Source organism: Rattus rattus, chromosome 7 (assembly GCF_011064425.1).
Source record: "Rattus rattus isolate New Zealand chromosome 7, Rrattus_CSIRO_v1, whole genome shotgun sequence".
NCBI classification, from domain to species: domain Eukaryota; kingdom Metazoa; phylum Chordata; class Mammalia; order Rodentia; family Muridae; genus Rattus; species Rattus rattus.
Genome location: NC_046160.1, coordinates 114913579 through 114926180, shown reverse-complemented (window position 1 = coordinate 114926180; position 12602 = coordinate 114913579). Strand labels below are relative to the sequence as shown.

The 12602-nt window shown below is 45.6% G+C and overlaps 1 protein-coding gene across 1 annotated transcript; it reads left to right on the top strand.

The window, feature by feature from the left end:
• The first annotated feature begins 1905 nt into the window (after positions 1–1905).
• On the top strand, positions 1906–12287 carry Serpina6 (serpin family A member 6). Its single transcript, XM_032908858.1, has 5 exons — positions 1906–2033; positions 4535–5141; positions 7001–7271; positions 10210–10354; positions 11902–12287. Exons 2-5 carry the CDS (start codon positions 4553–4555, stop codon positions 12085–12087), a joined length of 1191 nt encoding a protein of 396 aa, XP_032764749.1. The 5' UTR covers positions 1906–2033; positions 4535–4552; the 3' UTR covers positions 12088–12287.
• The last annotated feature ends 315 nt before the right edge of the window (positions 12288–12602 follow it).

Below are 12602 nucleotides of genomic sequence, written 5' to 3'. Positions count from 1 at the left end.
CCAGTTATATAACCTTGAGACGGGGCCTTGTGAATCTTGTAACTTTCAGGAGTTTCCTGAGCCCTGTGAGTTCTCTGTTGACTTCCTGAGTCTTTCGTGATTCTCTCCACCTGGCTGACCCTCACATCATCCACATGGTACTGGTTTTACAGATATGGAGAATACAAGAGTTACAGGTTCACTTAGGCATCTGCACACATTCCTACAGAAGGCCAGGGAGGTGGACTGCATGCAGTGGGAACAAATTCCCGCAAAAGAGCCCCTGGGATGGTTAATAATGTGTGAACTGTAGGTGTAACATTTGAGCATCGGGGGATATCCCAGGATGCCAAGGATACCAGGAATTGGGAATGTTCAGAAACATGCCAAGGAAAGTCATAGAAAATGAGCAAACCAGTGAGACAGGTTGTGTGGGCTGCAAACACCGGCCTGTGGAAGCAGAGTGGCTCGGGCCTGTTGGGAGTGCCCACCAGGATATCACCCAGTGACTCTGCCTCCCCAGTGCCAGAATTGAAGGAGCACAGCACCACACTCAGCTAACTGTGAATAATATTTAATCTACAAATTAGAAGGAGATAAATCCTGGGCCGTCAAGTCCAAAATGGGATTACGAAATAGAAAGCTTAAAAAGAGTAACAATTAACAAAACTAGAGTGCCCAGACTTCCAGGCATGACCTCCAACCTTTCTTCTTTCCCATGGGAGCAGCTTCCTTCATTCTCAACTGGAAGTGGTGCTGCTGTCCACCAAGCACAGAGCTCTGAGCGTTGGGCTTGGGGCTCGGGGCTCCAGGCCTCAGGCTCAGGGTTTGGGACACAGGGCTCTGTACTTGGGGCTGGGGGCTCAGAGCTGAGGGTGGGGAATCACAGAGGCACATGCCTTTGAACACTGTGGCTGGTCCAGGGATAGACAAATAGCCCTATCCATTGTCCTCTGAGGGAATGAAAGAAACTCTGAGGCAGTCAATCAATCAGTCAATCAACCAACCAACCAATCGATATATTTTCCTTTGCTGTTAGCCTGTGAGGTTCGGGAGACCATATCAGTTGGGGCCCCGGAAGACTCTTTCTCCCCAAGCAATGACAGGAAGTAATAGAATGAACGTGGAAGTACTACAGAATGAGAGAGAAGCAAAAGAACGCCATAGCGACTGACTGGAGACCCTGCAACCCTTTCCACTCTCTGGGAGTCCTATTCATGAAGAAAGACAAACAACCACAAATGATATTTCTTGTAACTTTGATGCATGTGTCGATCTGGGGAATAAAACACTTGGGTGGGAGGAAGGGTGCTGGGCTTGAGGATGGAAATGTTTGCAGGGCAGCTCACTTCGTCTGCAACCCTTGTCAGTTTCCTTATTTAAAGACGAGATGCTGCTGAGGTATGTAGCTCAGTGGCAGAGTCCTTGACCAGCATGCATAAGGTTCAGTCCCTGGTAGCTACAGAAAAAATCAAATTAAAACCAAAAACAAAACTAGGTCAAGTCAGTCTCATAAGGAAGGGAGATAGTAGCAGTCTGTTCACTGAATCATTGGGAGGCCTGAGATAGCCCAGGGAAAGTCCTTGCATGGCCACACATTCATTCATGCCTCTCTGTTTCTCCCACCCTTGCATGATTCTTCCCCTCCTGGTGCCAGGCACTTGGCTCCCCACAGAGTCCCCGCCATGGTACTTCTTAACAACACCAATGAGTCCCCTGCCAGTTTGGCACAGGGCAACCACAAATACTGATGCAACTCCAGCCACACTTTGATATTAAAAATAAAACTAGGGGACAGGATGCAGTGTCAAGTTAATCTGCAGAATTACATGTTTACCCTCACTTTCTATAAAGCCTCCCATTGGTTGATGCTCAGGGGGTGGGGACCACCAAATGGTGAAGGCCACTGCCCCCTCTCCTCTAACCATTAACCAGCAAGATACCAGCAAACAAGATTTAGTAGGAGTCTCCCCGAAGCCTTACTGTACGTGTGCTAGGATTCCTGGGCAGCAAAGCACAGCCAGAAGGAACAACCGGACCCCACAGTAGCAGACGTGAGTCACCCCTGAGAGCAAGCACTCTGTACCTCTTGCTCCTGCCATGATCCCCGCCTCGACATCTGCTGCACTCCAGAACACAGCCATGCCTGTGGCTTGCTTGAGATTTTAATAGATGAGCATGAGAGGCAGCTAGCTATGGCATGAGGCAACCATGTGGAGGACTTCTCAGATCCTACAGTCGGTGGTTCAGCCACTGGGGTTTGAGTTCCCCTGGACTCCTTACCTTGCAGGAGGCTGTCACCTGTTGCCTGGTGGAGCAGCCTTAGCATCCAGGAATGGGAGGGAATCTCAGACCTCAGATGGATTAGTGCCAGGTAGCACTATTGGGTGGGGTCGTAGTGCACAGCTGGTATACACGGGGACCCTCTAAAGAGTGCCCACACACCCTCTGCCATAACTCCTCATTTGGTAACTTATAATGGGGGCGATGCAGCTGGAAGGAGAAGGACCTGCTTCACTCTGCATCATAACAAGAGCTGTGATGCCTAAATCCCTTCCTGGTCCCAGACACAGAGGAATGGCAAGGAAGATATTACTAGAAACACATGACCCTTAGCCTTTTGTGTTGGCTGGCCTTAAAGAGTCACCTTGCTGGCCAAGTGGTTTTCATAGCGAAAGCAAGAGGTGTGGCTCTGAGGACGGACGCACACCCAGTCCTACACGGAAGCTCTGCTTCACCCAGCTCTGCAATGAGGTACAGGATGACTCACAAAGTGAGTTTGTAAGTCATACACTGATGACGGCCACTCCAGGCATTCATAACAGTCTTGTGCAGCAGGGGGATTTAATCTCCAGCCTGCAGATCTGACAGAGGGAGAGCGAAGCACACAGTTGCACCCAGAAACAGCAGGAAGAGAAAGAAGGTCCAGCCTACTGTTGACTGGGGTCCTTTCCCCAAAGGGGATTCATAGATAGGCATGACCCAGTGCTGAAACCAAGATGTCCCTGTATAGAACACAAGAATGGGGACAGAGAGAAGGGGTGGAGAACGGCTTCCTGGAAGCAATGACCAAGCACCTGAGTCTCAAAGACCGGGAGGGAATGAGCCAGGGAAGAGAAGGAAGGGGTGGGCCTACAGTGGAGCCACAGGGAGCAGAGTCAGAAGACGGCCATCTTTATCTCCAGGTTTCAGGCCAGGCCAGAGATCAGCAAACACTAGGGGATTGTAGTGATCTGCCCTGCCTTGCCTGCCCTGTCCTGCCCTAACCTCTGACCTGGCTTGCAACAGAGTAAGAATGGGGAAGGGGGCTGTGACACTCAGCAGTGCTGCAGCCAGATGGCGAGCAGTCCAACGTAAGAGTAAAGGAATGGGTCATGAGGACCTCTAGCCCCCATCAGTTAGGGTGAGTCCCATAGGGGCACTGGGGGGACTCCTGTAAACTCAGCTTCTGCACAGCAGTGTCCTGCCCTGACCTCTCTTCAGTCACAGATGCTATCTTTCTGGATTGGGTAACCCTCAAAACACTGATGTCTAATTTGGATCCATAGCTCATCTTGTTGTCTGAAAACTTCACACAGGAATGTGTGTTCCGACCAAGTCCACTAGCCCTTGCCTCTCCTTCGGGTCCGACTCTCCTATATCCTATATCCTTCTCATTTTGACGTGCTCTATAAAAAATAAAAAAGATACTTCATGTAGAGGCTGCTTCATGTAGCCAGTGGGTGCACAGGAGTAGGGCCATCTACCAAAGCCTGGCTAGTCTCTCAGGAGTGGCATTACTAAAGAGAACTGATTCTCCCTCTCCCAGATGCCCCCAACGCAGAGCCTGGTTTGCTCATGGATGAGCATGACTCTCAAGCCTACCTTATCAGGGAAGCTTCTTTTTTGCCGTATACAGTGGTTAACACAGAGGCCATCAAGTCAACATCAAAGCTCTTAAAAACCACACAGAATGTTAAAGGGTGGGTTTGCACAGTAAACATTCCATTGGCCCCTAGCTTGCTGACTTGTCTGCACCCTGCCCTTTGGTGGCTTCCTTTGTCACTCCATCAGCTTCCAGTTGATGTCCAGTGACTTTTCCCTCTGACCTGGAGTCCAAAGGAAACCCATTTTGCAGAATTTAGTAATGTGCAAACTATGTGTGATTTAGCAAGCGCTCTGTTTTGAAGGAAAACTTGGTCAGACACAGATCCTCTATCCTTGATTAACCTTCTTTTTTTTTTTCCCTTGAATGTTGAATATGTGATTTGTGTAGGTACCTTAACCTGTGAGAGTTTCTCACTGCTTACAGATGAATTAATGAAGTTTATTTTGTGGGTTTAAAAACAAAACTTGCATGAGAATATAGGCAAAATGCTTGGGGGGTGTTAGGCATTGAGCAACCACACTGAGTCAAACACATCTTCAAATGAGGATCCTGAAGCCCAGAGCTCTGGGTTGCCTGGGTCACAGCCAATGTGAAGGAAGGATAGGGACAAAGTGGGCCTTTCACAGCGCCTTGTGCCCCTGACTGTATGACTGTCATAGCATCTAACAAGCACTGTTGATTTGGCAGGGCCTGGTCAACTGAACAATGTCACTCGCCCTGTATACCTGCCTCCTCTGGCTCTGCACCAGTGGCCTCTGGACTGCCCAAGCCAGAACGAATGAGAGTTCAAATTCTCACCGAGGCCTGGCTCCCACCAATGTTGACTTTGCCTTCAACTTGTACCAACGCCTAGTGGCCCTAAATCCAGACAAGAACACCTTAATCTCCCCAGTGAGCATCTCCATGGCTCTGGCCATGGTATCCCTTGGCTCTGCCCACACTCAGTTTCTCCAGAGCCTAGGCTTCAACCTCACAGAGATATCTGAAGCTAAGATCCACCAGAGTTTCCAGCACCTCAACTACCTTCTCAAGCAGTCTGATACTGGCTTAGAGATGAACATGGGCAATGCCATGTTCCTCCTCCAGAAGCTGAAGCTGAAGGACTCGTTCTTAGCAGACGTCAAACAATACTATGAGTCAGAGGCCTTGGCCATCGATTTCGAGGACTGGACTAAAGCCAGGCAACAGATCAACCAGCATGTCAAGGATAAGACACGGGGGAAAATTGAGCATGTGTTCTCAGACCTGGATAGTCCAGCCTCCTTCATCCTGGTCAACTACATCTTCCTCAGAGGTACTGCTCTCCCCTCCTTATCATGCTAAGTTCCCTCTACCGCAGATTTCTCTAGAATCCCCAAAGCCATCCCACTCAAAATGGCCTAGAGCTCTCAGCCATCTCTGACCAGGTCCTACCCCGTAACAAATGCCAGTCTCTACCAGGTTGGAACTAGGATCTCCACAGGACTGTTCTTGAACACTTCTTAAAAGAACTGCTAAAATTATAGATTCTAGAACTCATGATAGACCTCCTGGAATGAAACCTCTACAGGACAACCAAGAAGGTGTCATCACTGTGTGCCCCTCTACCAATCTAATGTCGCTTCATCCCTGAGACACCTCATCCCTTAGAATCAAATCTGTAAGTCTTGTATAGTACAGATTCTCAAGGGAAGGTGATGATGCTTCCTCCTTCCCAGGGACATTAGGCAACCTTGGGGAACAGTTTTTTATGTCACAACGAGGGGTGAGATAGGATGAGCTATTTGTGTCCAATAAGTAGAGACCAAAAAGGCTGCTGAACATGGCCACTCACAATACTAACCATAATGTACACAAACACAGGTACACATACACACATATGCACACACAAGCAAACACAGAGACCACACGCAAATACACAAACAAATACACACAGCCCCCACACCCCCATGGTGCCATGATCCCTAAATATTCAGACTATCAAGGTCGAAAGCCTTGGTCTAAAATCTACTTTTTCTGTCTTCTCAGAGTTGTGCCTCAGCTCTTTTCTTCCTCTAAGTTCTCAAGACATAGCAAACACACACACACACACACACACAATACTGATATACAAACACATACACAACATACATATACACACATACAAATACACAAACACATACATACCTCTCTCTCTCTCTCTCTCTCTCTCTCTCTCTCCTCTCTCTCTCTCTCTCCAATATCAAATTCCTCCTGTCCTTGTGCATCTTGCCTCCACCAGAGCCCACATGAGCCTCCCAATACAGTGCTATGACAAGTTATGGCAGAAAAATAGCTGTATGCATTTGTTAGCTGACAACCATGGAAGTCAGGAAAATGGAATGGGTCACTCTGTGAGGAACTAGCTCCTGACAGAAGAAGCTGAGGGGGAAGTGCTGCCATCAGACAAGTTTTGACTCCTTCTAAGAAGCAGCGTTCTTTCGACAGAACTGACCAGTAATACCACAAGCAAACAGGCTGGATGGTGACCCCACCAGCTGAGGGTAACAGGGGACTGAGAGCCTGATGGCATTCTGTATCCCAACTCTATGCACAGGAAGCCTCACTGTCTGCTCTCTTTCCAAGCGGCAGAGGCATGAGCCTCCTCCAGGAATGGGCCACACTGTCAAGGTGGTTCATTTCTCCCAAAACCAGGTCCTCTGTCTTCCCATCAGAGACCCTGAGTTCACAGCTTGAGTTCTAGGACCACTAGAATTTTCAGCACTGAGGCCTACTTCTGACCCAGAGGCTCAGGCAAGCATTTAGCTTAAGTGGGACCTATCCTAAATCCGAGACCCAAGGCTGTTTTGTCTCTCTCCTCGCCCCTGGTCCCTAACCTCCTGGGTTTGGTAACCAGTTTCAAGCAGAGCTAATCCTCAGCCATCCAAGAGGCAGGGGAAAGAACAGCCCAGCTTCCTGCTGCTGCTCCACTTGGTTGCTTGTAGAACAGGCATTAAGCCCCTGGAGAATAATCAAAACTCTGGAAATCTGGAGCTATTCCTGGCACACTGCAGGTGGCTGCAGAGCTGGTTCCTACAGAAACAGTTGATGACCTGTTGCCCCAGAAGAGGGTATCCAAGGATTATTTTTAATTTCACAGTCTACAGACCTAATCATTGATATCCACCTCATTTCTTCTCCCTCACATCTTTCCAGGCATATGGGAACTTCCCTTCAGCCCAGAAAGTACTAGAGAGGAGGACTTCTATGTGAATGAGAAAAGCACCGTGAAGGTGCCCATGATGGTCCAGTCAGGCAGCATTGGTTACTTTCGTGACTCAGTCTTCCCCTGCCAGCTGATACAGATGGACTATGTGGGAAATGGCACTGCCTTCTTCATTCTTCCAGACCAGGGCCAGATGGACACTGTCATCGCTGCACTTAGTCGGGACACAATTGATAGGTGGGGCAAGCTTATGACCCCAAGGTAAGCCCTGCAGCCAGCTTGTGTGTTTCTGTAAGGTATGTGTTTCTGGGAAATGAGGCAGGTAGAGTTTTTTTCTCTTCAATATACACCCACACACGCACACTCAGGTCTTACTTTTCCCATAAGCTGTGAGGTTCTCTAGCCCAGAAGTTATACTTATGATCCCTCTATCCAGAGGTAACTTGGGACATGCCACAAATCCAGTCGTACTTTCTTGTGAATTTTATAGCCATACCCATCTTGAATATTATATTTTTATATCAATTCCTTATAGAGGGAGCTCACCAAACACTAACCTCCCAACTTTTTAATTTTCTTGGCTGGCTTTACTATAAAAGTAAGCCTCAGTGTAGATCTTTGGAGCTTCTGTAAAATACAATGCAATTGGCATTTGCATCCTGGGCAATGGACCATAGTGGAAAAACTCATGGAGAAACAAATGTCTAGGTGCCCCGTGCGAGCATGATGCTCTAGCTGCATTTCTTTCTTAAGAAAATGTCTTGTAAATGAGTTTATACTTTTATGTCTGGACGCTGTGGTGTGTATGATCTTACCTCAAGGTGTGGCTCCTATTTCATTTTTAAAATTCAGTACTCGAAATTAAACCAAGGGTCTCTCTTTTCTAGACTTACTATTGCACTTTATCTCCAATAACCCCCTTTTAAAGACAAAGTTTACCCAGACCGGCTATCAACTCATTCTGTGCCTCAAGCAGGCTCTGACACATCAAACTCCTGCTCTGGGGTCTGGAGTTGCTAAGATTACGAGATTGTGACATAAAGTCCAGGTTCGTTTCTTTGTAATTATACAAATATCTTTAACAACCATGCCCTTCCCTCCTTGTTCACAACTTTTAACATGCTTTTTTTCTGACCAGATTGTATATATTTTTTAGATCTTTCCACTCTGCTCTTTTGTTCTTGCCATCACTGTAAATCTGCACCCTACCTACCCCCGTGCCCAAAAAAATAAAAGGCATCCAGCAGAATCCATGTCATGGCCTGACTGCAGAGTTACCTTGAAATGTCCAGTGCTATGTGATTTTGTTCATCATCTTTAAATGCATGCAAGTCTCAAGGCATGAACAAAGAGTGGATTGTCGGAATGTAACATGAACATTCTTTTGTCCTGTTTCCCACTCCACTCTTGTTCCCACTTGAAACTCAAACATGAGCACTCTTTACTCTCTGTATAGGACCATATAGGTCCTATGTAGATATGATTCATTCTGATCTTCTGAGCTCCTACTCTAATCACATGTCAAACTCCTTTCTATAGACTTGTAGAGTTTCTGTAGCCCATATCTCCAAACATTTCCAAATTCCTCAATCCAGTTCTCAAGGCTTCTAAACACATTGTCAGGTATTCGCAGAAATCACCCCATTCCTGGTACCAATTTTTTGTGTTGGTTTTTTCTTCATTGCTATCGTAAATACTAGAGAGAAACATTTAAAAAGATGTAAAGATATGTTTTTATCTGCTGTTTCAGAGGCTTCAGTCCATAATAACTTGGCTGTTGTTTTTGGACCCATCTGTGGTGAAGCAGAACACTGGCTCCCTTTTGTTCAGTCAAGACACCCAACCCTCATTTAGAATTGGTCATCCGTCTATAATTAAACCTCTCTGGAAACACCATCAAAAGTGTATCTCCTAGGTGATTCTAAAATCCACAATGAAGAATAATCATTACAAGTTCATCTCTTGACAACTTAATACTCAAAACACCATTTTTAAACTACTAAATCCTATTACTGGCCCCCATAAGTGCATAACTATCCCATAATGCAAAATGAATTTAATACTTCTTTAAAAATTCAGTAGGTTTAATATTATTGACACTGCTCAAAAGTCAAAAGTTTCTTTGAGACGTGATGCAGTTGATACAATGATCTTGACTGTAAATCCTTGTAAAATTAAGAAACCAGTTTACATACTTCTAATAAACAACATTACAGAGTAAAATTTCCAATGACAAAAGTCTGGATTGGGAGAGGAGAGATAGAACAAAGCAAGACTGAAATTCAGAAAGACAAAAACAATATCCTGCAATTTCATGTCTGGCATCTAGATCTCTTGGTGGCATGACCTAGGCTCCGACAGCTTTGGGTAGCCCCATTTTCTCACTTTTTCTGTCTAAAGATGATGAAGTCTCTCTTGGGATGATTCCACTCTGTGCCTAAAGTTTCCTTGGCAGCCATCCAAGGTCATATCATTTTCAACATTCTGGGATCTACATTGTTTGGTCTCAGAGACTTTCTGGAAACTTAGTGCCAGCCACTATGACCCTTTGATTTTGCATCTCTCATGCTACCAAATTCTATAATGTGGATGATGTCAAGTTCTGCTGTCTGGTTGAAATGAACCACAGACATGTGCCTTTGTGTCTGATACTTAAAAGATACTTTCCTAGGCAGTTATTTTCTTACAGGTATCTTGAAAACTCTATTATTTCAGGTGCTATCTTTTCAAATGATAATTTAGAGCTCTTGATGAGTGAGTGGGAATTGGCACTCAAGGCTCTTTTCTATTATCCCAGTGAAGAGTTCCTGGTTTCTCATTAACAACATTAATCTCTTTAACAAAAATATGGTCACTTTATCTAAACCCATCCTATCCCCAACTTTAACCAGGATAAGTTACTTTCATTGCCAACCTATGTATTCTCCACACCTTTCTGTTCTGATTTTCTGATATTCCTCCCTGTAAATCTGAATAAATTCAGCAAGTAATAACAATGCCACAATTTAAATAATGTTTTCTTGAAAGGAATCATCCAGGGGATACCTTTCCCTATACCCCTAGTGAGTGAGTTAGGCTGGTGGTACAAATGCTGGTGGGATCACACAAAGAAGTAAACATCTGTCTGAGAAAGAATGGTGTTGCCTACTGCCAGACCTAACCTTGAACCCTCTAACTTCTTTTACTTCACCCTGAGCAGGCAGGTGAATCTATACATCCCGAAATTCTCCATGTCTGATACCTATGACCTTAAAGACATGCTGGAAGACCTGAACATTAAGGACTTGCTCACCAACCAATCAGATTTCTCAGGCAACACCAAAGATGTTCCCTTGACATTAAAGGTAAGTGTCTTGGGAGCCTTTCTCCAAAACCTACACTAAAAATCTTAATAGCAAGCAATACAGCCTATTTATTAAAGATCCCATAGGTCCCAAATGACAAACCCCAGGTTCAAGCCCCTTCAAGCACAGTTCAGTAAACAGAGGCTCAGCAAGAAAATAACCACACAGAAAGCTAATGACTAGTGAGGGTCATAGACATCTTGGCTACCATGGGATGGGCGGCTACCCATCCCATGAAGCCTCACAGAGGATGAACAATGGAAAACAAAGTTGTCATGGCAGAAGTGAGAGCAGCTCCTGGCAAAAAGAAATAGAAGACAGGGTGGAGGTCTCATTAACATCACACCAGGCCTTCTACTCAATTTCATGTTTCAATTTTCTGCTTGGTGTTCTGAATTCATAACTTTGTTCAGGACATTTTGATTGAATATCTACTATGTACCTGTGCTAGGATCTGGATCTGCTTCCATTACTCAGATGTGGACACTGTCCTCCAAACACAAGGGTTCAGGGTGCATGAAAACCTTATTTAATGATGTATGAGTTCAATTAATGTGTTGTGTGAATGGGAAAGTCCTTGAGAAGACTCAGCCACACAAAAGTCTCCTTTTTATCATTAATTTATTAAAAAAAAAACAAGAAGGGGTACTTTTCAGTATAACTGCATAGTAGTGTTGAAGAATTGACTTTTCTAAGCCCTAAAGGACATTGATTAATGATGGGAGCTTTAAGTTCATATTCAAGGGTAATACACATTGTCCCAGTACACAGAGGGATCCTTAACTTAGGGTGAAGAGCTCAAAGTGCTCACAGAGTTAGCAGAAAAACAATCATTGGCAGCAGCAAGAACAGTGGAATACTTGACCTTCGACCTGTCAACTCAAAATCTCAAGTCCTTAAGACCTACTGCAGAGGTGCATTCCAATCATGGCTCAGCCTCTGCCTGGCTGCAGGAGCCCATCCCAGAGAGATTCTGAGCCCCTCAGACTTGCTGTGAAATGAAGTCGATGAGAGAGTTTCCCCCCAGGGGGTACAAAGAATACATTGACTGTCATCCATTGTTTAGTTGTCAGGGTGGGATCTGTCCCAGGATTTCTAAACCAGCTGTTGACCATTTGGCTGTCTTCAGACTTCTACAGAATGTTAATCATTAAAATGAACACCCCAACAACCTGGGCTTTACATTTCTGCTTCAATCTAGGCTTTCCTAAGCCAAGTAGGCACAAGCACATCATACAAGATCCACTCTGCTGTTTGCATAGCAGATTAGACAGAGGGCCATCTCTTAAAGCCCTGGGTCTGGTAAGAAGAGCCCAAGACTTCCTCTGACCTCCTGTGGTGGGTGTGACCTGCCATTCTAGCAGAGAGTTGGGTGCAGTCTGAGGTCAGAACTGCTGTTTTGCTACAGAGCAAACACATGATGTTTTGAGCACTTTGGCTATTTCGCCTTCCATGGAACACACAGTGAGATGCCCATGTGATGGGATGTGAGCAGCTCCTGCCTCCTACCAGGGATTTACTTCCTGCCTTTTCACCGTTTCTCACAGGTGGTCCACAAGGCCATGCTACAACTGGATGAAGGGAATGTGTTGCCTAATTCTAGAAATGGGGCTCCCCTACACCTGCGCTCCAAACCACTCACCATCAAGTTCAACAGGCCCTTCGTCATCCTGATCTTTGACAAGTTCACATGGAGCAGCCTGATGATGAGCCGAGTGGTAAATCCAGCCTAAGAGCATGTCCTGAGAAGCCTTGGTGCCATCTGACTTTGAGGGATAGAAGCCTTTCCCCAGTCTTCTTCAGGGTCTCCCCAACCCAATCTACTTTTAGATAACTAGCAATGAGTAGCCCTTGTTGCTACTCTCAAGACAAAGTCACTTGAGAAGGGAGCACTGAGAAAGAGGTAACAGTTATTAAAGGATGTTTTTGCAAACTCTGGTGTCCCCTTTCTTGATTTAAATATAGGCAGTGCCTTATCACTGTCTTCACATGGGGGAAGAGCAGAAAACTCTCTAGGGTGTCTAGGGTCTTTCACTTCTCTAGGGTCTAGGGCACTAATCCTATTCATGAAGGTTCCACCCATTTGACCTAATGTGACTCCCTGATAGGTTTCAAATACTAGCTATCAAAATGAATCGGTAAGACATTAAGTTCATAACATATAGTCCTACCACAAGAGAGGTGAGTCCAGCCAACAAAGCCACCTCTCATTCTGACAGGAACCACACATGGGCATGGGCATCTTCGA